Genomic DNA, 22,659 nt, shown 5'->3' with positions numbered 1-22,659 from the left:
AACACTAAACAACTAAATAAAAATGCACGAAAGCGAAAACATACCGAAATTGAAGATAGAAAACAAACAAACAACGAGTTGCCTCCCGTTTAGCGCTAAGTTTATTGTCCTCAGCCCGACATTACTTCAAACGATTTAAGAAACCTCATAAGATGGTGGACTTGAGATGAAGTTCACAATTTCCTTTGTTGTTCCATTGATGTCGGTTGCATCCAAATACGGCTTCAAGCGGTGTCCGTTGACCATTTACTTCATTCCATATTTTGGATCTTCAATTTCAATCTCTCTTTACCTGCATTCTCAAAATCCATGTTAACGGCCTTAACGGCCCACAATGCTCTATGTGCAAGCTCAATTGGAAGATGACAACCCTTTCCATAAACCAACTGATATGGTGTGGTTCCAATAGGCGTTTTGAAAGCGGTACAGTAGGCCCATAAAACATCATTGAGTTTGATAGACCAATCTTTTCTATTGGGCCTAACCGTCTTTTGCAAAATTTCTTTAATTTGCCTATTGGAAACCTCAACTTGACCACTTGTTTGTGGGTGGTAAGGAGTAACAATTCGGTGGTTTACGCCATATCGTTTAAGAAATTTGCCAAACTGAAAATTTTTAAAATGAGACCCCCCATCACTTATGATGACACGAGGGATTCCAAATCTTGAAAAGATATTGCTTTGCACAAACTTACAAACAACGGTATGGTCATTGGTTTTGGTGGCTATGGCTTCTACCCTTTTGGAAACATAGTCTACGGCCACTAAAATGTAGTAATTACCAAAGGAATTAGGGAAGGGACCCATGAAATCAATGCCCTACACATCAAAAATGTTAACAACTAAAATGGGTTGCATGGGCATTTCATTCCTCTTGGTGATACTACCTAATTGTTGACATCTCACACATTTCTTAACAAATTCAGCGGCATCCTTAAATATACTAGGCCAAAACGAACCACACATTAAAACCTTATAACCTGTCTTTTGACCGTTGAAGTGACCTCCACATGCAAATGAGTGTGCATGAGTCAGCACCTCTTGAATCTCTTCTTCCGGAACACATCTTCTCACCAATTGATCCGGGCCAATCTTGAACAAATTCGGCTCGTCCCAAATGTATTGCTTTGCTTGTGCCAAGAACTGTTGCTTCTTTCTTTTAGGCCAATGTTCCGGTATCTTACCTGCAGACAAGAAATTCACAAAATTTGCATACCAAGGGACAACATAAACAGTTAGTAAATGTTCATCCGAAAAGGTTTCATTGATCTCCTTGGTTGATTCACCATCCATGACTTGATTTCTTGACAAGTGGTCCGCCACCACGTTCTCACTTCCTTTCTTATTTCGGATCTCCAAATCAAACTCTTGTAGCAACAACACCCATCGAATTAGCCTTAGCTTTGCATCCTTTTTCTCTATCAAATGCTTCACTGCGCTATGATCTGTGTATACTATAACCTTGCTACCACAAATGTAAGAACGAAACTTGTCAAGTGCATAAACAACCACAAGCAATTCTTTTTCGGTAGTTGTATAATTCAATTGGGCATCCGATAAAGTTTTGCTTGCATAATAAATCACAACGGGTTTCTTGTCTACCCGTTGTCCCAAAACAGCCCCAATTGCAAAGTCACTTGCATCACACATAATTTCAAAAGACATGGACCAATTAGGTGATTGCAAAATGGGGGCTTCAACCAATTTCTCTTTTAAAGTTTCGAAAGCTTATAAACACTCATTATCAAAAACAAAAGGTACATCTTTTAGTAACAAATTACACAAAGGTTTTGTAATGACACTAAATCCCTTGATGAACCTTCTATAAAACCCGGAATGTCCAAGAAAAGAGCGAACACCTTTAACATTGGTTGGAGGGGGTAAGGTAGAAATCACTTTGATTTTGGCTCGGTCAACTTCCATGCCTTTATTTGAAATTACATGACCCAAAACCGTCCCTTCTTGAACCATGAAGTGGCTCTTTTCCCAACTTAACACCAAATTTGTCTCAACACATCTTTTCAAAACTTTTGTAAGCTCCTTAAGACAATTATCAAAGGTTTGGCCAAAAATTGAAAAATCATCCATAAAAATTTCTAGAGAATCACCGACCATATCGGAAAAGATACTCATCATACACCTTTGGAAGGTGGCGGGAGCATTACATAACCCAAATGGCATTCGCCTAAAGGCAAAAGTCCCATAGGGGCATGTAAATGTGGTCTTGTGTTGGTCATCAGGATGAATAGCAATCTGATTATAACCCGAATATCCATCTAGAAAGCAATAAAACTTCTAACCTACAAGTTTCTCGATGATTTGATCAATGAATGGAAATGAGAAATGATCTTTTGACGTAGCGGTGTTCAACTTTCGGTAGTCAATGATTGGTCGGGTTGCAATTTTCTCACCACTATCTCCTTTCACCACTTGTATTCCAGCTTTCTTAGGTACCGTTTGTGTTGGACTTACCCATATACTATCTGAAATTGGGTAAATAATTCCAGCATCCAACCATTTAAGTACCTCTTTCTTCACCACTTCACGCATATGAGGATTCAACCTTCTTTGAGCATCACGTGAAGGCTTTGCTTCAGAATCGGTGATTATCTTATGCATCACATATGATGGACTAATGCCTTTCAAATCGGCAATTGTCCACCCAATGGTCGCCTTATACTCCTTGAGCACTTTTAACAAAGCCCTTTCTTGAACTTCTTCCAATCGGCACCACACCCTTGCCCCTAATATTCTTCTCGATCAAGTACTACTTAGCTTGCCACCAATGGACCTAGAGCATCCACAATGGTTGATATTGAAAAGCCTTTTTTTTTTACCAAAACAATATGTAAAGTGTATAAGAGTTTTTTACATAAATGAAAAATCAGATATGGTGTTGACAACAAGCTGCTGTCCGCACACTTCTTCTTCTTCTTCATCTTCAATTTGACGTAAATACCTCAAATGAGATGGGAGCTCTTTCAACTCAACTTGTGGTGGAATTTCAATAGAAGGTTTGAGATGAGTATCAATGTGATCCGGTAGGCTTTCCACCAAATGAGTCCATGGTGGTCTACCTTCTTGAACAACCATGATTTCCCAATCTTTCTCCTCCTTCTTCAATGTCTCACTATGCTCCAAGATCAACCTATCAACCAAAACACAAGTCTCCCCTGTGTATTCCTCATTTTCATGAGGAATGCACTCATCAATGATGTCCGCCATAAAGCATTCGTCACTAACTACGGGGTTAGGAACACTAGCAAAAACATTCAATCTAATCTTACGGTTGCCAAAGGTCATTTCAACCGTACCCCTTCTACAATCGATTAATGCATTAGCGGTGGCCAAAAAGGGCCTACCCATGATAACGTTGGGCTGCCTAACATTACCGCTTGGTGCAAAATCAAGTACCAAAAAGTCTACGGGGTAATAAAAGTCCTCCACATTCACTATGACATCTTGGACAATTCCTCTTGGAAGTTTTAGTGACAAATCAGCCATCACCAAGGTGGTGTCGACTTTTTCCAATGATCCAAAGTCATATTGATCATACAACAAACCCGGTAGGATACTCACACCCGCCCCCATATCCAAAAGTTCCTTGTTCATTTTAAAATCACTAACTTGAATTGTAATTAAAGGCGCTCCTAGATCTTGGAGTTTAGGTGGGAGTATACCCATCACAACGGCACTAACTTCTTCATTTAAAACAATTTTCTTTGGAAGTTTATGGTGTCGTTTTTGGGTACACAACTCTTTAAGATACTTAGCATAAGCCGGAACTTGTTTGATTATGTCTATAAGAGGTATGTTGATTTTCACTTGTTTAAAAATTTCCCATATTTCTTCCTCATGAGGACCTCTTTTTTTAAGTGTAGGCCTAAGTTTTGGATCAATCAAAGCCAAGGGAAAAGGAATGGTATTACCCTCCATATTCTTTCCTTGTTTTTCTAGAAATTTAACATTAGACCTATCATTTTCTACCTCTTTAAAAGACACTTTTTTATTTGATTTAGGCAAAACAAATTCCAGTTCATGTTCACTATCTTGGTCATCATTAACATCCTCCACTACACCATCAACAAGTGATGATGGAGGCACAACTTTATTATCATAAATCCTACCACTACGAAGAGTACTTACATTGTTTATCTCCACATTCTTGATATTCTTTGAACTGCCACTTTGATGTTGTGGATTGATCTTCGTGTCACTTGGTAGCTTTCCCGGATTCTTCCTCAATTCCGACACATCCTCCGCCAATTAACCTACTTGCTTTTGCAAACTTTCAACCGTCTTGTCCCGGATTTCATTCTTCCTATCCATCTCTTTCAAGTACTCCATGATTTCCCGAGTTGACACATCATTACTTCCCGAAGGCCCACCTTGGTTATTACCTTGTTGATAGTTCGTCGGGTAGCCTCTATTGAGTCCTCCCTGATTTTGGCCACCTTGGTAATTCCCTTGGTTGTAGTTTCGGCCTTGGAATGGTTGAGATGGTGCTCCACCGGTTTGGTTGTTGCCTTGAAAGTTCGGGTTGAGTTGATTTGAAGAATTTCCATACCGAAGGTTTGGATGGTTTCTCATTCCCGGATGGTAAGTGTTGGAGTTCATGTCAAATGGTCTATTTTCTCCATACACTTGATTCACTTCTTCAACTTATTCCGGGATCAATGGACATTGCAAAGTCATATGTCCAAGTTCATCACAACTTTCACAAATCGGGTATTCTTGAGAAACTTGAGCAACACCCTGATTTTCAGCTTTCCCCAACTTAGCAAACTTCCGTTCCAAAGCTTCAAGTCGATCTTTGGTGGCTTGATCACTTGTAGATGATGAAGAAGCTATTGGATACCTTGCTCTCCTATTTGATTGAGCTTGTCTTTTTGAATTCACGCTCATTTTCTCTAAAAATTCTCAATCAACATCTTCGGGATTAGTCAAGAAAGTTCCATTACTAATTGAGTTCACATCTCTTTTCTCTTCCGGTAATACACCATCATAGAAAGCGGTGATTAATTCCCATCTAGCAATCCCATGGTGTGGACATGTTCTCAACAACTCATTAAACCTCTTGAAAGCTTCATGAAAAGTTTCACCCGATTGTTGTTGAAAAGTTCTTATAGAAGTTCTTGCGTCACTAGTCTTTTGCATCGTGTAATACTCATCCAAGAATTGTTGTTGCATTTCAGCCCATGTGAAGATGCTTCCCGATGGCAACGCTAAGAACCATTGCTTTGCTTTACCCTTCAAAGTGAACTGAAATAAGACTAGTTTAACTTCATCCAGAGAAAATCCTTGACCTCCAATGGTACCACAAATAGCCTCAAACTCCGATAAATGCAAATAAGGCTCCTCCGTTGCTTTACCATAGAAACTCGGTAAAATACTCAAACATTGAGGTCTAACTTCAAAAGCTCTACCCCTCAACACCGGTGGTACTATAGGCGAAGCATTAACGGCTATGGCGGGTCGGAAATGACTATCAACTCCTTGTGGTGGAGGTTGATAGTTCATGTTTGGCATGGCACGGTTATGTGGATGGTATATTGGGTGATTTCCACGACGGTTTTGGCGGGGTGGTGGTGGACCATGAGGAATTCTTGGTCCTTGGTTGACATATTGAGGTTGGTTATATTGAGGATATTGAATGCTTTGTGGTTGCACATAATCATCTCCATCATTCCAATCATATCCATCATCATGATCATCGAACCTCCCATCATTCCAATTATCAACCCTTTCATGCACCGACTCCGTATACCGTGATCCATCTCCAACAAAGGTTGGTGTTCCAAATCGGTGAGGAGTTGTGAATCCACTCCTCACGGATCGGGGTGGATGTTGTTGTTGAGGTTGGTTTTGGGGTTGGGCATTTTGTTCAAGGTTAGGTTCTTGTTGGATTTCGGTTGGTTGGATGATTGGTGGTATATTTCCGGGATCGCTCTTGTTTACACGATGAAGTACTCGGTTTCTCCTAGCTGTTTTCTCAATTTCCGGATCAAACAACAAAGGTGATTTCTTCTCCGAATACCTCGTATGCATAAACAACCTGTAATCTACACAAATAACACACCTAGCGTAATTCTGAAATACAAAAATTAAAAGGAAATAAACAAACTATTAACAAAAACTAAACTAATTCTTTTTTTTTTGGATTTTCTGAAAATTTTAGAAGAAAACTAATTGAACAAAAGTTTCAACACTTTGCACACCGATTCCCGTGCAATGGCGCCAAAATTTGATCGATTTCGTTGGACCGATCAAAAATATAAACTAAATACCTATAACTAGTATGGATAAGTCGAATATCGTATCCACAGGGAATCAAAGGAAAGTGTTAAACAATTTTACAAAGTTAATTAAACTAGACATACATAAAATTGAATGATTGATTGATTCTTGATTAAAACTACAATTGATCATAACTCGACAAATACTTCAATTAAATAAAAGGGATCATTCTCATGCTTCAAACTTTGTTTTCTTATATGTAACCTAACCTATATTCGTTAGAAATCACATAGACATGATTCGTTATAACATATCGATTGAATGAACTTAAGAACTAAAGTAATCGGTTGTGATGATTCACGATAATGAAAAACCGAGGAATTGACACAACTAGATTTTTAATTCATTAAAATAGAAGTACAAGTTCATGAGAGATTCTTTCAATAATCCATGATAAACAATAATTTGAAATCAAAAGATAGATGAATTTCATTCAAAGTCATAAACAAGTAATCATTCATTCAAATCCAAACAACATTAGATGCAAAACACAATTAAGAATTAAACATCTAATCCAACATGAATATGAGAAAAGTTGAACATAAAAGTCTTACATAATTGTTACATGAGAATGATCAATAGAAACCCTAGCCTATAATCTTCATCATTGATTCTTCAATTAAGACTTGAATCTCCATGGAATTATGAATTGAAATTGGGATGTTGTGTGTTTTAGAAAACTTCCAAGGTGTGTGAAATTATGAAGTGGTAACTCCCCAAGTCGTATGAGAAAGATATATAATCTGGAAAATAATAAATTCCCATAAATTCGGAATTGTTGTGCAGATAGGACAGTCCCGCACTGTCACTTTGGGCGTACTGCACTGTGCCCCAGAAATGGCAATTTTCCAGATTTTTGCTTTGACACTTCTTGACTTGATTCTCGACTTTGCTTGACTTGTTTATGATCCATTTAACTTCAAATTGTCACCAACAACCTGAAACACTTAAACAAACATAAAAACGTCCTAATCGTCTATTAACATTCACAAAACATGTTCGTTTTCATATCTTAAAGTAGTACGGATTAGGTGTTTATCATTCACACACGCAACTCTCTCTCAATATTTCTCTCTCTTTTTTTTTTTCATTTACACCCTGTTAATGGTATCCGCTATAACGCATATGGTAAAACAGAAATAAGTTACTTCATGCCTCCTAAATTATCATTTGTTTTGTCAACCGTAGTCAAGATCATTAAAGATTTTTATCTAACTATTAATTCATGGATTAATAGTTTTGGTTTTTTATTGACAAAAGCTTTTCTTAACTTTTTATATTTTATTTGTAACCTATTTTTAAAATATTAATTTTTTTTTGTTTTGTCCGGTTTAATCTAGTTATATTTTATGATTTGATGCACGCATCATTATTCCTATAAAATGAATAAAATGACTACATGAGGTATTTTTCATTATAATTTGAGGAAGATGATTTATGTAATAATTTTACTATGGTAGGTATTGATAGTAAAAATTTTTATAAAAGATAATTACTATGATAAAGTTTGATAGCTTTGGGATTTCAAGTTAAGGGTGTTTTGAGTTTTGACAACCATCCTTTGCTTCTTTCACCTTAAGATCAATTTAACATTAAAACTTTTAGTTATAATGTTTTTTCATAATCTAATTAAACTATGTTCCTATATGGTTTGAGAATTGATAATAGTACCAAATTATTTAATTATTTTATCATATTTGTGAAGTTAATACTTGTACAATTTGCAATGATACTTATGTGATATTATGAAAAATAAAAAAAGTAATACAAATATCATCTCCTATATGGTTTTGGGCTTTTGGCCGCAGATCAGTCAATAGAAATGGCCAATGGGTCCCATGTAGAAACTGGATCCAATGAGATTCAGCAGGGATTGACCAATCAACATTTAATTGGTGAGCCAACTACCACTGACCACTCTGTGCCATACTAATGGCTCTTTTCAACAAACAAACATTACATAAAGTACCATACCCGTTCACGATTCGGTTTCACCTGAATAATGATAGCCATACCTTCTCAAAACAATCTTTTTTCGTAAAAAAAAATAACCAAAAACATAAAATAAAATTGTTAGCATCATAGGGTTTACCCAATGTTTTAAATACCGATATTTAAGAGTTTCCGGTATTTTAATTCCGGTATTTTTTTTGGTATTTTCACTATTTCATACCGGCCGGTATTTCCGGTATTCCGGTATTTTCTGGTACTTTCATTTATTTATTTTTGAAATTTTTTTAAATATGTTTTTATGATACTTTAGTGTTAGTTTTTGTTATTTGTTTAATTTAAACCTTATATTCTGTTATGAAATATTTATTTGTTATTATTTTTGAGTGAATTATAATTGTTTTTTTGACTATTTTCGTTAAATTGTAACAAATTTTGTAGAATAATAATAAACTAAACTAAAATAGTAGTACCGGCCGATATTTTCAGTAATTCCGATAATACCAGTAATACCGTAAATTTTTTTCACACCAGTATAATTAAAATACCGGTTTTTAAAACATTGGGTTTACCATCGAACAACCTTATTTATTCTCATTGTTGAGATATATTGAATTTTATAGTATTTTATCTAAATTTTTCCACATTGAATTCGGTTGTAATTACTTTCCACGTACAACCCATGGCGATATAAGTTGTTAATGGCGATATAAATTGTTAGTGGGAAACATATTGTTTGTATCCGTCGATTATTTAACTCAGTGTTCAGCCATTTACGTAATTTAATAGTCGTTAAATTTTATTATAAATTTTATTAAGATTTTATTTATTATGTTCTTACATTTTATGTTGTTATTTACATACTATGGTTGCTTGAGTTTATATACTGATGTGCTAATGTATTATTAGACCGTACGTTTGCTACTTTTCTCTACTCTTAAGGTAGTCATACCCAGAGGACCTAGCTGACAGGTATATCGTCTTATCATGTTTACGACAGACAGGTTACACTTTACCTTTTTACGGCTTTTACATCTTCTTGGCCGGAGGTCCTTATGAAAGCAGTCTCTCTACCTTTGGGTAGAGGTAAGACTGTCTATAGCTCACCTCCCCATACTCCGCTCAGGGATTAGGTACAGTTGTTGTTGTTTAAATTCATTTAAATATTTGATGTTTAAAATCTCTACTACTATACTATTATTATCTCTATCTCTACTCCTTAATAAAACAAATCCCCCCCCTCAAATTAAATATTTCTGTCTTTGAAATACCTTATTTGCCATTGGACTTTTTTTTCTTTTTTTTTCTTTACCTAACTACCCAAAATCTCTAATAAAGCAGACCGTTTTCCCCACTACTGTCACCGCATTGCGCGGGTACCTATCTCGTATTAATAAACAAACTATTGTAACGCCCCACAATTTAAAATTCTTTTTATTTGTAAACTTAATATTTTCGATAAGCATTTTAAAGACAATATTTATATGGATAATGATAAATCAACCTAATTGATGTGCTTAAAGATAGGCCTAATAGTAAGATGATGACATATGGAAAAATCAGGGGGCAAGATTAGGAAAGAGAATTAGTGGAGTCCACATGTCAAATTTTTAAAGTTTTAGGTTGATTTTTAGGCATATGAGATAGGTTGATTAATCATTTTCCTATTTATATTTTAAAGTATAGACCATCTTAAAAAGGTGATATTAAATATATAGGTAAAAATGATCCAATAATTAGTTGTTGTAGGCGTACATAAATACCAAAAGCACAAGGTATAAGGGATTACTAACCCATAATGACAAGTACATTCTAAGATGTCACCGCCTCCGAAGCACTTTTACACAACAATCCTCCTATTTTCTCAGTCTTCTGGATTGCCTATAAAAATGGAAACAACTAAATAGTAAGCGTCACAGCTTAGTGAGTACACCCATATACATATACACATATCATGGCCAACACATCAGTAACCTTAGGAACATAATGCCAACCCGGTCTTACATAATGTTCGTAAGCAAATCAACCAATAGCATATGGATCCATACCAGTGCCACTAAGTACATCAAGTCGTCATCCGGTACCGTGGTCTCTACTCATCATCAACAACATAAGTTAACATGAATTAATGCCCGCCGGTCTCAAATAATTCATGTTAACACCCCCCCCCCCCCCCAGTCTTACATAATGTTCCTAAGCAAATCAACCAATAGCATATGGATCCATACCAGTACCACTATGTACATTAATTCCTCACCCGGTACCGTGTTCTCTACTCATCATCAACAACATAAGTTAACATGAATTAATGCCTGCCGGTCTCACATAATTCATGTTAATCCCCATGGTACAAATATATATAAATAGATGTACTCACCTTATCCACGACACTTGACTACTCCAAAATATCATATCCTTTTACGAGCACCTATCAATACCCATCGATGTATATGATCACTATTCCATTAAGTAGGCCATTATATAGTTGTTACTAGCCAACCCAAAACATTTAACCCAATGAAGGTGTTTGGCTCTTAATCGCAAATTTTTATTTCATTTTCACCATTCCCTTTCACAACATCATTTTAAACTTTATCCGGTCCACAAATGACGTATCATTCGTGACAAATTATTAAATTGCCAAACACCACGATTAAAATCACGAGTAAGTAAACTAATAAGTATTTATCCCAAAATAATTATAATAGATATCATCTCAACTATACCTCATACCAAAATACCCACAACTTCCATTCAATAATCAAGCTAACAAATCCTTAAGTTCATAATTGTAAAAACTAAGTGATAACAAAACTTTACAATAATTTACCTCATGCTTAAGTGTGAAGATTTTCTATCAAGATGTGTTTAAGGATTTGACCATGTGTTTCCTTTTCTTCCTTCGACTTCAAATATGATGCACATACGTAATTTACTATTGCATTATTCTTTATTGTCATTTATGGTTACACTCCCAAATTGATTCCGCTAGAATTCGGCTGCCGTCTCTTATACACATTAACTTGTTTGTAAAGAAGTTCAATATTATTGTTATGGTTTAAAAGTAAGAATGAGAGAAATAGGATAAGAGTAAAAACAAAAGTTGGGATAAGTAACTAAGGTTAAAATGATGATGATGAGATTAAAATTAGGCTGCCTCACTTTGTTATTTGCCACGTACGAATATGTGATTGCTCATTTTATTGATTGCCACGTATGAACAAACTAATGGTATTAATTTTATTTCTTAACACGTTAGGGGTAAGGGTGTAGTATCAAAATTGTGGCAATTTGACAAGTTTTGACAAGGAATTAACCAATAAGGAGCCGTCACATGTCCAAGCCAATTTTAGCCAAAAACTAGCTAAATCTTGCCAAAGTGCATGTTATAGTGCCAATTTTTGTCAATTTGACAATTGAAAAAAGTTTACAAAACAAATCTAAAACTTTATTAAACTTAAAACACACAATACAACTAATTAAAACATTGCATTTATTTAAAACATAAAACACACAAATGCTTAAAAATAAAAAAACAAGATCACTAAACATCGATATCTAGATCTCCCACGTGATCCGTAATATCACGACGTAACATGTAATGCGTCTCTTCGTTACGTAAGTGATGGAGAAAATTAGGGTCGGTAACACGAATATCGTTAGAAGGATCCCTGATGTACACCGGTGATATCGCGTTGCCGTCGTCCTTGAGTATCATGTTATGTAAAATAACATTGCGTTAGTGATCTTTTCTTTGTCCTTCATCCGTGCCAGTCGTTCGATGATAGCCCACTTGTTCTTCAGAAACCCGAATGCTCGCTCAACGTCTTTTCTCGCGGACTCTTGGAGTTTCTTCATTATCTTCTCCTTTCTCGCGACCGGGTATGCATACGCCTTCAGAAAACAAGACCATGGTGGGTTAATATCATCCCCTAGATAGTATCCTCTGTCGTAACGGTACCCGTTTACGGTAAAGTCGTACTCAGGAGACTTCCCATTCACTTCGGGAATAAACAATGGCGATTGCTTCAAAACATTGATATCATTGTTTGAGCCCGCAACACCGAAATACGCATGCCAAAACCATAAATCATAGGAAGCAACGGCCTCAAGTATGATAGTCGGGCGTTCATGATCACCCCGGTGGTATTGCCCATGCAAACTATGTGGACAATTTCTCCAACTCCAGTGGGTACAGTCGATGCTACCGATCATGCCAGGAAAATGATGTCAGGCTTCATGCGCCTCATATAAACGCGCAACATCGTGGCTATTCGGAGAACGCAAATACTCTTCACCATAAAGATACTTTATGGCGATGCAAAAATTGTCTAGACACTCATGAGCCGTTCTAGTAGAGAACGACAACCTCTCATCATAGTTGTCGGCGAGGTTGCCGTACGCTAGTTGCCGTAGCGCGCACGTGCACTTTTGAATCGCTGAGAACCCTCTAATACCCGCCGCATTCGCCGAAGACCGAAACCATGGAAATGCTGCAGTGATATCTTCCATAATTTTCAAAAACAACCTCCTCGACATACAATATCTCGTACGAAAGACATCGTCCTCAAACATCGGCTCATCCACAAAGTACATGTTCATCAATCTTTCATGAGCCGAGTGTCCGTCTTTCCAAATATATCTTCATGAGTGTGCAGAAGAAGATGCAGTGTCTTGTTCTAAGGCTGTAAGAGCAACAGACGCCAAAAACTCAAAGCTGCCAGGAGACGATGACGACGAAGACAAGAATTCAAGAATATATACACGGGTAGTTCATCGTCAGACATTTTGCCTTATGAAATTTGATAGTTTGGTGTTTGATGATAGTATAGATGTTTGTTGTTTGAGATGGTAAATATGTGATAAATATGTGTATGAATATATAGAAGTTAGAAAAGGAAAAAAAAAAAAAAAAAAACATCACAGACGCTCCAACGTTCACTTCCACAAAAAACAAAAAAAAAAACGGTCACTTTCATACGCTCCCAACGTTCATATGCATCGGCCAAAACTAGCTGATCTTGCTTGCCAAAACTTGCCGATTGTGTTTGCCGATTCACGTGCTATAGTTTTGCCGATTTGCCAAATTTGCCAATGGTTTTTGCCGATGGTTTTAGCCGACTACACCCTTGCCCCTTATTAATTAAACTACATAATATTGTTTAACTTCTTATTATATATATATATATATATATATTAATCTATCTATTTTGAATAATGGGTGTTACAACTATCCTCCCCTATTTTCAGCTCTCTACCTTTAAAATACCCAAAATACTCTTAATTTTCAACATATTCCTAACTCACACACCAAATCTACCCAAGATATCCCTAAAATACTTTACACATATATTTATCCAAACTATCTATCTCCTTTATTGATTAATTTTAAATATTTATACCTAATATCTCTATAATATTCTTAATAAAATTAATTACAAAAGATACATCGCGTAATCATAAAATAACTACACTACCATTTACGCCAATTACTTTTAGATTAATAACTACATCGTTACAACCACCGCCACTAGCATCATTCGTTACCGCCACCGCCGCCGCATTGTGCGTGTACCCATCTCGTTATCATTTAACCCTCACACCCCTCAGCTTTGTTTTTTTCCAAGCATTGTATTAGTAGGTTAGACACGGGGCGTACGAGATTATCAATATTAGATTTTCATACATTTAAGTAGGGATGAGCAAGATTACCGAAATACCGAAACCGAACCGATACCGGGACCGAAATCGGTACCGATAGGGATTCGGTATCGGTATCGGTTTTAGAGATTTAGTAAAATCGGTTTCGGTACCAATCGGTTCAGTACCAGTTCGGTACGGGAAACCGATTATTAGTACCGAAAATGTAGTATCTTTCAAAACATGATATCCTCTTGCTAAGTAGTTGTTAATTTGCAATTCAACTAGCAGTTAGTGTTCTAAGTACGTTGCCTTTTGTACATGTAAGGATGGCTTAATTATGTCATGTGTGATGTTGGCATGAAATGTACAGGTTGTTTTATTTTCTGTAAAACATGCTCTATAACAATAACAATACTATATATAATTATATACTGTAATGACTAAATATTAGAGAACTTGAGTTGTCCCTTAACATTTTCGAATCACTGTATATATGAATTGAACTACGAGTAAATATTACGACGCTATAAAAACAAATTAAGTAGTTTGCTGCATCCCTTTAATTACGAGTGATATATTTGTTGATAAATAGTAGCTGTATAATTAAGGCACTTGATATATACCATCTTTCATCAAAAACTTAAATACCAAGGCTGTAAAATTTATTGAAGTATGTTTTGATGGGTTGCTAGTAATAAAAATAACCAACCCAGCTAGCTTCTATCATCCGACACTATTTTTGCCAATCTTTTTCTTTACTTTCGGTACTATTTGGTTTTGAGACCCAAAAACCGGTACCGGTACCGTACCCATGTAATCGGTAAGGTATTCGGTTCTCACTTTTAGTTATTTTCGGTATCGGTACTAATCGGTTTCGGTACGGTTCCGTACTGAAAACCTTTAAGTCATAAAAGGTTATAAAACTTAAAGTTGAAGATATACGTAAAAAGTAATTGTTCAGTTATTAGAGCAATTGTGTTTTAATATAATTTTGGAATGAGACTAGGATTAGAATGAGATTGGAATAAGGATTAGCCGTCCATAACTTCATATAGTAACTGCGCTTTAGTATAATAAAAGATTATACAAACATGTTTAATCTTAATGGAAAAGTGCCTTATAACATTCAATTTGGATGAAAACTCGTTCACATTTTAATTTTTAATATTTTTGCAATTTTATTTCATTTTTTTATCTCTAACTTTCATCGAAGTGGGTGTTTTTGCAGATGTATGAATTTATATCATTATCGCAAATAGTCCCTATGGTTGGCAAAAAGATGATTATACCCTCACGTGATATGCACATGAGGGATTTAATGGTTAAAGTTTACACAAGTTAGTTAGTAGGGACTGCTAGTAATGAGAATGAAAAACTAAAGATGGTTTCTAATGAAAAAAAAAAGATAGGGGCAACTTAATTATATGAAGAACCACAGGGACCATTTGTGATATTTTTTCTTTAAATTATGTATAAAAGAAAAAAGGGACAAACTCTAGTCTAACTAAAAAGGTTAGTAAAGAAGTTTTAGCCCATTTGTAACTCCACTAATTAATCTAACATACATGATTATAGCATTATAAATATTATATGAGAAATTCCTTTTTTAACTTTCATATATTTTTTGAAACATATAATTAATTTGGTCTCGTTTGAACAGATCAAAGCTTAAACCTCTCCATAAGCTGTTTTGAGATTTGATCCGGTTTTGATAATCATATTAGATTTTTTTTTTTAAACTTAATTTCGATTCAGACGTGTTAAAAACAATTTTAATCAGTGATTTGTTGGACCTCCAACCTCATCCTAATGTAATGTGAAATCAAGACTCGAATCTGAGTCTTTGAGAAAAATTCACATCCATGGCTCATATAATGGATTTAAAAGATACATTTAGTCAATTCACCTAGGTGGAGTTAGTTTAATAGTCTTATGATATTAGATAACCATCGCTAATTATGTTTTATTACTGGGCCTACTTGGCTGTTGGATCGGGCTCGACTGTTCATGCACCTTTTTTTTTACATAAAACCGGGCTTATTTAACGGTTTTAAACAGATTTTTAAATATAAAGATTCTAAAGGCTAAAAATCCTGAAATAAAAGAGTCTGATTTAGTGCCCTAAAACTGAAATATTCTGTAAAAAGAATTAGGGATTAGAAATTATAAGAGAAGATGGAATGGTGGATCAATATGCCAAAAGTGGAATTACATGCCCATCTTAATGGCTCCATCAGGAATTCAACTCTACTGTATGTACTTTCTTTCCTATATTTTCATATCTGTTATATATACTAATACTAATACTAATAGTTTGAATGTTTAAATTTCCTTATGAGCATTACGTATTGTTAGACAACATATGTGTATGATTTTAGACTTTAATTTTTAAAACCTTAATTTTCTAGTCCAGCAATTGATAAATTAATTTAGTTTTAAGGGGATGTTTAGATTAGTCATTTCCCGGGCGTATCGGCTTGAACTTATATAGGCATTCTATGTTTGGCAATGATTGGAGCTGGGATTGTTGCTTGGGGCTGGAGCTAGAGTTTGGGGCACGGGATTTTGTCTAAACATTTGCTTTTACTATAAAGACCTTTAAAGGCTTTTGACAGCTTTTCAGGGTCGATTTTTTTTTCTTCCTAATACCATATCCAAACGAGGCTATATATCTAAATGGGGTTTTTTAAAAGTTTGGAGCAATAAGCTCTTAAAAGTTCCTAAAAGTCCCTTGCCAAAAAAAGCCTAACTCAAGTTGATAAGCTTGTAAAGTGGTAAAATAAACTAATTTGCTTTCCAAAAATTGCCTTGAGAGATAAACTAAGCCAACTCTACTTTCTTTCCTGACAAAAAAGTAAGTTGCTAGTTACTAAACATATATATTTGGTCATGACTAAAAGTGCAGTTTGATGTAATATTGATTCTTGTTGATATTTGGACTAATCATCAACCATTATTTATTATTTTGTGTTGCAATTGATGTATATTGGCTTAGTAAATAGTTTCTCAATAAATTTTGAATTGTGAACAGAGAACTTGCTCAAGAATTGGATAAAAAGGGCACCGTTGTCTTTTCTGATTTTGAGCATGTTATTCGGAAAAGTATGCATTCTTTTGCGCATGTTCTACATGTATACTTTTAATATTTTCTTTCATTTTTATTATGGTAATTGGTTTCATATTCCACATTTAGATGATCGATCACTACGGGAAGTGTTCAAGTTGTTTGATCTTATTCATATGGTTACCACTGACCACCAAACAATAGCAAGAATTACAAAAGAAGTATGCTAGTTTCCAACTTGACATATATACCTTTGCGTTGTCATCATGTACGGTCGACTTATCTCTATTTTCCCTCATGTTTTAAAGGTTGTTGAAGATTTTGCAGCTGAGAATGTGGTTTATTTAGAGTTAAGAACAACTCCAAAGGTACTTGAACATTATAACTTTGCTTAAATAGGTAACGCAATTTTGATTGGTTGGAACTTGAAAGGTTGTTAGTCAGATAACAAGTTAGGTTCCTATGGTCACTGGCACAACTCAGGTATAACTTTGTAGTGTAAATAGTTTAAAAGTTGCTAACTTGCTATTGTATTGAGTCTACTCATACAATTTGGGTCAGTTTGCCTAAAAGTTGTAAGTTTTGCTAATGTTTATATCTAACCCAGCGAGCAAAGTAGCTGACTTTAAAGGAAACAGGTCATAAATGTGTAAATTATGAAGAATGCAACCTTCTAAATTATTTATTCATAACTTATAATTATCATTGCACAAGTTTTGTTTTGTAACTATATTTAATGCTTTAAATATTTTATAACATAATGGACAAAAGATAGAAGGTCAAACCCAACCAGACCTGAGTCGAGATGCAGTCTGTTTTAACCCTAACCCTTTAATCCGTTATCTAACATGCCCAACCCACCCATCTTGCAACCGCTTAGGGCATCATTGAAAAACTTTGTTATAGTAACGAATACCCTGATCAATAATGATGGGTCTGCCAGCACAAACATGAAAGATTAATGAATAAATACAACTTATGTTGTGTACAGAGAGATTGTTGACCAATTTAAACAAGATGGCTGCCTTGATTTCTAAACAGATAGCCAAACTCATGGACTAACTCTAATCAAATTATACAGGGAAATGATTCTATAGGTATGAGCAAGCGGTCATACGTAGAAGCTGTTGTGGAAGGTTTTAGATCTGCGAGTAGTAGTCTTGACATCAACTTTTCTTTAAATGATCTTGAGAAATGTCCAGCTAGAACAGGAAAAATGATATATGTCAGACTTCTGCTCAGCATTGATCGTCGTGAATCCACTGCAGCTGCAATGGAAACTGTATGTTTGGGGAATTCGTTTTTAATTTACAAATTCATAGAGGTGGCAATGTCGACCCATTTACATAGAAAGAGTTGATGTGGATTGTGCTTTTGATTATTTATAAGGGTCTGTTGGATCCAATGGGTCATTCGTGCTCATATTCTCTAAAATTGTTTTTTTAATACATTAAATCCTTAAATTGTACATTAAAAAAAGTTATTTACTGAATAATGTAAATCATAAAATGGTTAAAAGTCTCCATCTCGAAAATATTCTCCAAAAGTATATTTTCAAGCTGGTTCTGCACTTCTGCTACCTCTTGTTTTTACTTTCTAAAAGCCCATAGTGTTGGTATTCGTTTGTCTTGAATCTATAATGTTTTAGATCAATCTTGCTTTGGAAATGAAGGATATGGGTGTTATTGGGATCGACCTTTCTGGCAATCCAAATGTTGGTGAATGGTATAGACCAAACTACAAAAGTTTTGCTCTTTAGCTCATAGATATTGTATTGTAATTTGTAGTCCTGAAATATGCGTACATCTTCGAGATTCTTTATAAATTTCCAGGGCAACATTTCTCCCGGCTTTAAAGTTTGCTAAAGAACAAGGTCTTCCTGTAACACTTCATTGTGGCGAGGTCTATCTCTTTTCTCTTTGATATTTATGTTTAGCTTCCAAACGAATGGTTATTATACAAGGTTGTAAATAACGTTTCGCGGTCACTCGACGGTCAACGACCTTTAAGGTTAAATTTTATTTCGCAGCGTTATAACGGAGACTATAAAATATAAAGGAATTTATTTAAAAATATATATATTAGCAAAATTAGTGAATAACTATAAAATCTACAATGATAGTGTACCTAAATTGAAGCAAAAACCAGATCTTAATAAAACAAATCAATAACCTGAAAAGTTAAAAAGCTTATTGTACAAAGATTCTGTATTACATATTATTATTAGTGGTTATTATATAAGAAAAGTACATTGTTACAGCTGTAAATCTCAAGTGCTCAACTTTGTGTACTATTTTGATATTAAATTAAATATATAGTACACTCATCAAGGCTTTGTCAGTTTCTATTCTTCTCTTTATCTTCTACCAAAACGTCCCTTTTCTTCTTTTTTTTTTTTAAAAGTCAAATTGTTTGTTTAAAAGTCAGTCCGTTATTTGACTTTCTTGACCGTTATGACCGTTAAATCCCGTTAAATACCGTTATTTGACCGTTATTGGCTGGGCCGTTAAATTTACCCTACAATGCACTTAACGTAACGGCAGACCTCCGTTACCGTTATAACGGTCGTTATAACAGCCGTTAAGACCATTATAAAACGTCTTCATTACACTCTTATAGCATATGAGATAGATGATGATTGAAATTAATCTGTATACTATGCCAGTGTATATATATTTGCCACTTAACAGTTACAAATCAAAAAAATTGATCATAATATCTATCATGGTAATATACGTATCCGGTATGCATCATTGGATAATAAATAATGGGAAACTAGTCATAATATACAGTTCATATTGAAAACTTTGGAAGCTTATAGAAAGTGAACTTTATTTAAATGTTTATATCTGAGATTATAGTAATGACTAGTTTAGTACCCGGACGTAGTGGCTTTAGGTACCTAATTCGGTTGAAATCCAAGAGATGCTCGACTTTCTTCCTGGTAGAATTGGACATGCATGTTGCTTTGAAGATGAAGAATGGAGGAAACTTAAGTCTTCCAAGATACCTGTATATTCCTGTTCCATACTTTGTTGATGATACGTTTGTTGTTCAGCTATCTTATATAAACATTTCCTTTTAACAAATATGCAGGTTGAAATATGTTTAACTTCCAACATCCGAACTGAGACAATTTCTTCCATGGATGTTCATCATTTTGGTTAGTTTCTGATTTATTGGTTTTTATGTGAAGCCTTGAAGAGCTAGAAATAACTAACAAGGACTACAAATGCAATCACTTTATGTTGTGAGTCTCATTTATATGTAATGAGAATGTAGATATGTTTCTTATTGAGGGAAAACAAACATGGGACAGCAAAATGAAGAATGAAGATGTGAAAGTTAATCCCTTCCTTTTGATGTGAGCGAAAACAAAGACGAGACCACCATCTTGATCCATTTCACTTTACGTGAACATAGACAACAATGGAGACTTACAAATTACATATTGATCTAAACTGAAGGTGGAACACTAACTGGTAGGGTGGGTAAGTTGGGTAGCAGATCAAATGGGTCAAGATGGGTCTAGCTCACCTGTCTACTCTCCTATGTCCTTTTTTAGTTATAGTTAATTTGTGAAATTTGATTACATAAACTATACAATAATGTTATAATTCTTTATATATAGGAATTAGGAGGTTGTTGAATACACACTTTAGGTGACTTTCGACTCTTTCAACAAGTTAGAGACATACCATTTTTAGCTAATATTTTACCTTTTGTGATTCATATGCTTTTAATACAACTTCTTTGAGACTGCCACCTCTGATGTAAACGTATAGAACCCATAACATCCTCGTGTTTATTTATAGGTAACCTTTACAAGGCAAATCATCCGATAGTCCTTTGCACGGATGACTCGGGGGTGTTCTCCACGAATCTTTCCAATGAATATGCCCTTGCATCCTCTACTTTCGGTAGTTATATTTTTTAATTTCGAACATTAAACAAATCCGGACCTTTGAAGTCATTTACCCTAGATGTCCGAAGGGTGCCATAAAACTCAAAATCGTACCTCCTAGGCATCTAGGTTGCTTGAATCCTAGAGATGTGGTTCTATGAATGACAGTGATTTTTGTCATCTTAGGTCTTGGAAAAGCAGAAATGTTTCAACTAGCACGAAAGGCTGTTGATTATATATACGCTGGAAATGCAGTACAGAAGGAACTGATCAAGGTTTTTGAATCAGCCGCTGAGACGCTAGAGTACAATTAGAAATGCCCACGGTATAAGACGATGGATATTGTGATATTGCTATACATTCTTTCTGGAACAAAATGGTGTCAAAATGTGCTTTCAGTTTTTTAGACTATACTATTTTAGTTTTGAAAGTTGAAAGTTACAATGACCAAGAAAGGGTACGAACAGATATTTTGGATCTTTTAATGTGGTCTATATCTCACTAAATGTGGATAGGTTTTAATGTTTTATATCATCTGTATTTGTGCTTCCTAAATATTTTGACAATAAATGAAGATGCACTGTTAGCCTCGTGAGAAAAATTATGCTGTAGGTGTAAAACTACAGCATGATGGGCCAGGAAAGTGATCATTTCAAAATTCAAAACATGTATGATATCTTCGTTCCTTTATTAAGTATTGGGTTTAGTATCTAGGAGTGAAAGTAACCTTTATACTTTTACTATTGTATAAATGTAACTTATATTTGGTACATAATAGGAAGAAATTTTCGAAAATTGTTCAAATAATGTAAAATTGTATACGTGGCAAAAGATATGAGCTGCCACGTGTAAGTTTTTGATTGGTGCATATAAAAATGTTACATAATTTGAATAGTTTTACAAAGTTTCTTCCTACAATATACCAAATGTAAGTTTCATTCATACAATAGAAAATGTGTAAACGTTCTTTACACTTTCGGATACTAAACCATAAAGTATTTGACATTGTCTTGATGTTTACATTTGAGTAACTTAAGTAACATATAACAAAGTCAACATTAGTTAGATGCTTAAGAAACAAAAAAATATTTTTAGAGTCATAACTAATAAGTCTTTACATTCCACCATAGTACTCCATCGACCATTGATCCATAGTCGTAAGTCAATTGTCGGCAAAGCCCGTTTGTCTTGACAAATAAACTGAAATTTATTTTAAAATCAAAATTTTGATCTACATTTGAATTTAACCATTTTAGAAATTAGAACCATCAAACGCGCAGGGGTAGAATAGTGATTACACATACATCAATATTAGATCCTTAAGCTTTTGGTTTAGAAAAAACATCTTGCAATAACACAAACGGATTCGTATCAAATAAATAAATTTTTAACATGTTACCAACAGGGTCAGATTTACTTAGAAAAGGGGACGTGCAAGTCCAAAGAAAAACACTATTATAAATTTTCCAGTTTTCTAAACATAAGGATAGTGTGTAATGATGTTGCATACTCTTATACGATTTCTTAAGTTTGCCACTCTTTCGTGTTGTGCAGGACGTTTGAGCAATCACTAGTAACCTGAAACATATTATTTAATGACACAAAAGGTTAACCAATCTGAAACGTGGTAATTGTAGTTGGTGTAGTGGTTTGGAGTTCCTCTGATAACCTATAGGTCTCAGGTTCGAATTTTCATTCCACTAACTTTGAGATATAGGTAGTTCTTCTATGAGGGTCAGGTTCACGGTTTACCCTTATTAATCGTCATGCCTTCGGGCGGATTAGTAGGAGGTTTTCCCCCA

At 34.9% G+C, this 22,659-nt stretch overlaps 2 protein-coding genes across 4 annotated transcripts; one reads left to right on the top strand and one right to left on the bottom strand.

Annotated features, from left to right (window-relative positions):
* Positions 1-11,960: 11,960 nt before the first annotated feature.
* Positions 11,961-12,461, bottom strand: LOC122597050. The gene has a single exon (XM_043769688.1). The coding sequence runs from the start codon at positions 12,459-12,461 to the stop codon at positions 11,961-11,963; it is 501 nt and encodes a 166-aa protein (XP_043625623.1).
* A 3,509-nt stretch (positions 12,462-15,970) lies between these two features.
* Positions 15,971-21,386, top strand: LOC122596556 (N6-mAMP deaminase). 3 transcript variants are annotated; one of them, XM_043769162.1, is made up of 11 exons: positions 15,971-16,141; positions 16,921-16,991; positions 17,083-17,174; positions 17,262-17,321; positions 18,035-18,235; positions 18,626-18,678; positions 18,786-18,855; positions 19,852-19,965; positions 20,050-20,116; positions 20,769-20,873; positions 21,044-21,386. In XM_043769162.1, the coding sequence occupies exons 1-11, from the start codon at positions 16,065-16,067 to the stop codon at positions 21,169-21,171; spliced, it is 1,038 nt and encodes a 345-aa protein (XP_043625097.1). In that variant the 5' UTR covers positions 15,971-16,064; the 3' UTR covers positions 21,172-21,386. The 3 variants fall into 3 exon arrangements, with proteins under 3 accessions (XP_043625097.1, XP_043625098.1, XP_043625096.1); XM_043769161.1 differs by having other exon boundaries at positions 15,972-16,141; positions 18,602-18,678; XM_043769163.1 differs by lacking the exon at positions 20,769-20,873 and having other exon boundaries at positions 18,602-18,678.
* The last annotated feature ends 1,273 nt before the right edge of the window (positions 21,387-22,659 follow it).

Source organism: Erigeron canadensis, chromosome 4 (genome assembly GCF_010389155.1).
Source record: "Erigeron canadensis isolate Cc75 chromosome 4, C_canadensis_v1, whole genome shotgun sequence".
Taxonomy (NCBI): domain Eukaryota; kingdom Viridiplantae; phylum Streptophyta; class Magnoliopsida; order Asterales; family Asteraceae; genus Erigeron; species Erigeron canadensis.
Note: the sequence above shows the minus strand (reverse complement) of the source record. Positions and strands in the feature narration are given on the sequence as shown.

Bases quoted from the DNA above. Each gene is read 5' to 3' on its own strand.
- LOC122597050 (XM_043769688.1), bottom strand. From the start codon at position 12,461: ATGATCGGTAGCATCGACTGTACCCACTGGAGTTGGAGAAATTGTCCA.
- LOC122596556 (XM_043769161.1), top strand. From the start codon at position 16,065: ATGGAATGGTGGATCAATATGCCAAAAGTGGAATTACATGCCCATCTT. The intron at 16,142-16,920 runs GTATGTACTTTC...AATTGTGAACAG, and splicing joins ATCAGGAATTCAACTCTACT to AGAACTTGCTCAAGAATTGG. The intron at 17,322-18,034 runs GTACTTGAACAT...CAAATTATACAG, and splicing joins AGTTAAGAACAACTCCAAAG to GGAAATGATTCTATAGGTAT.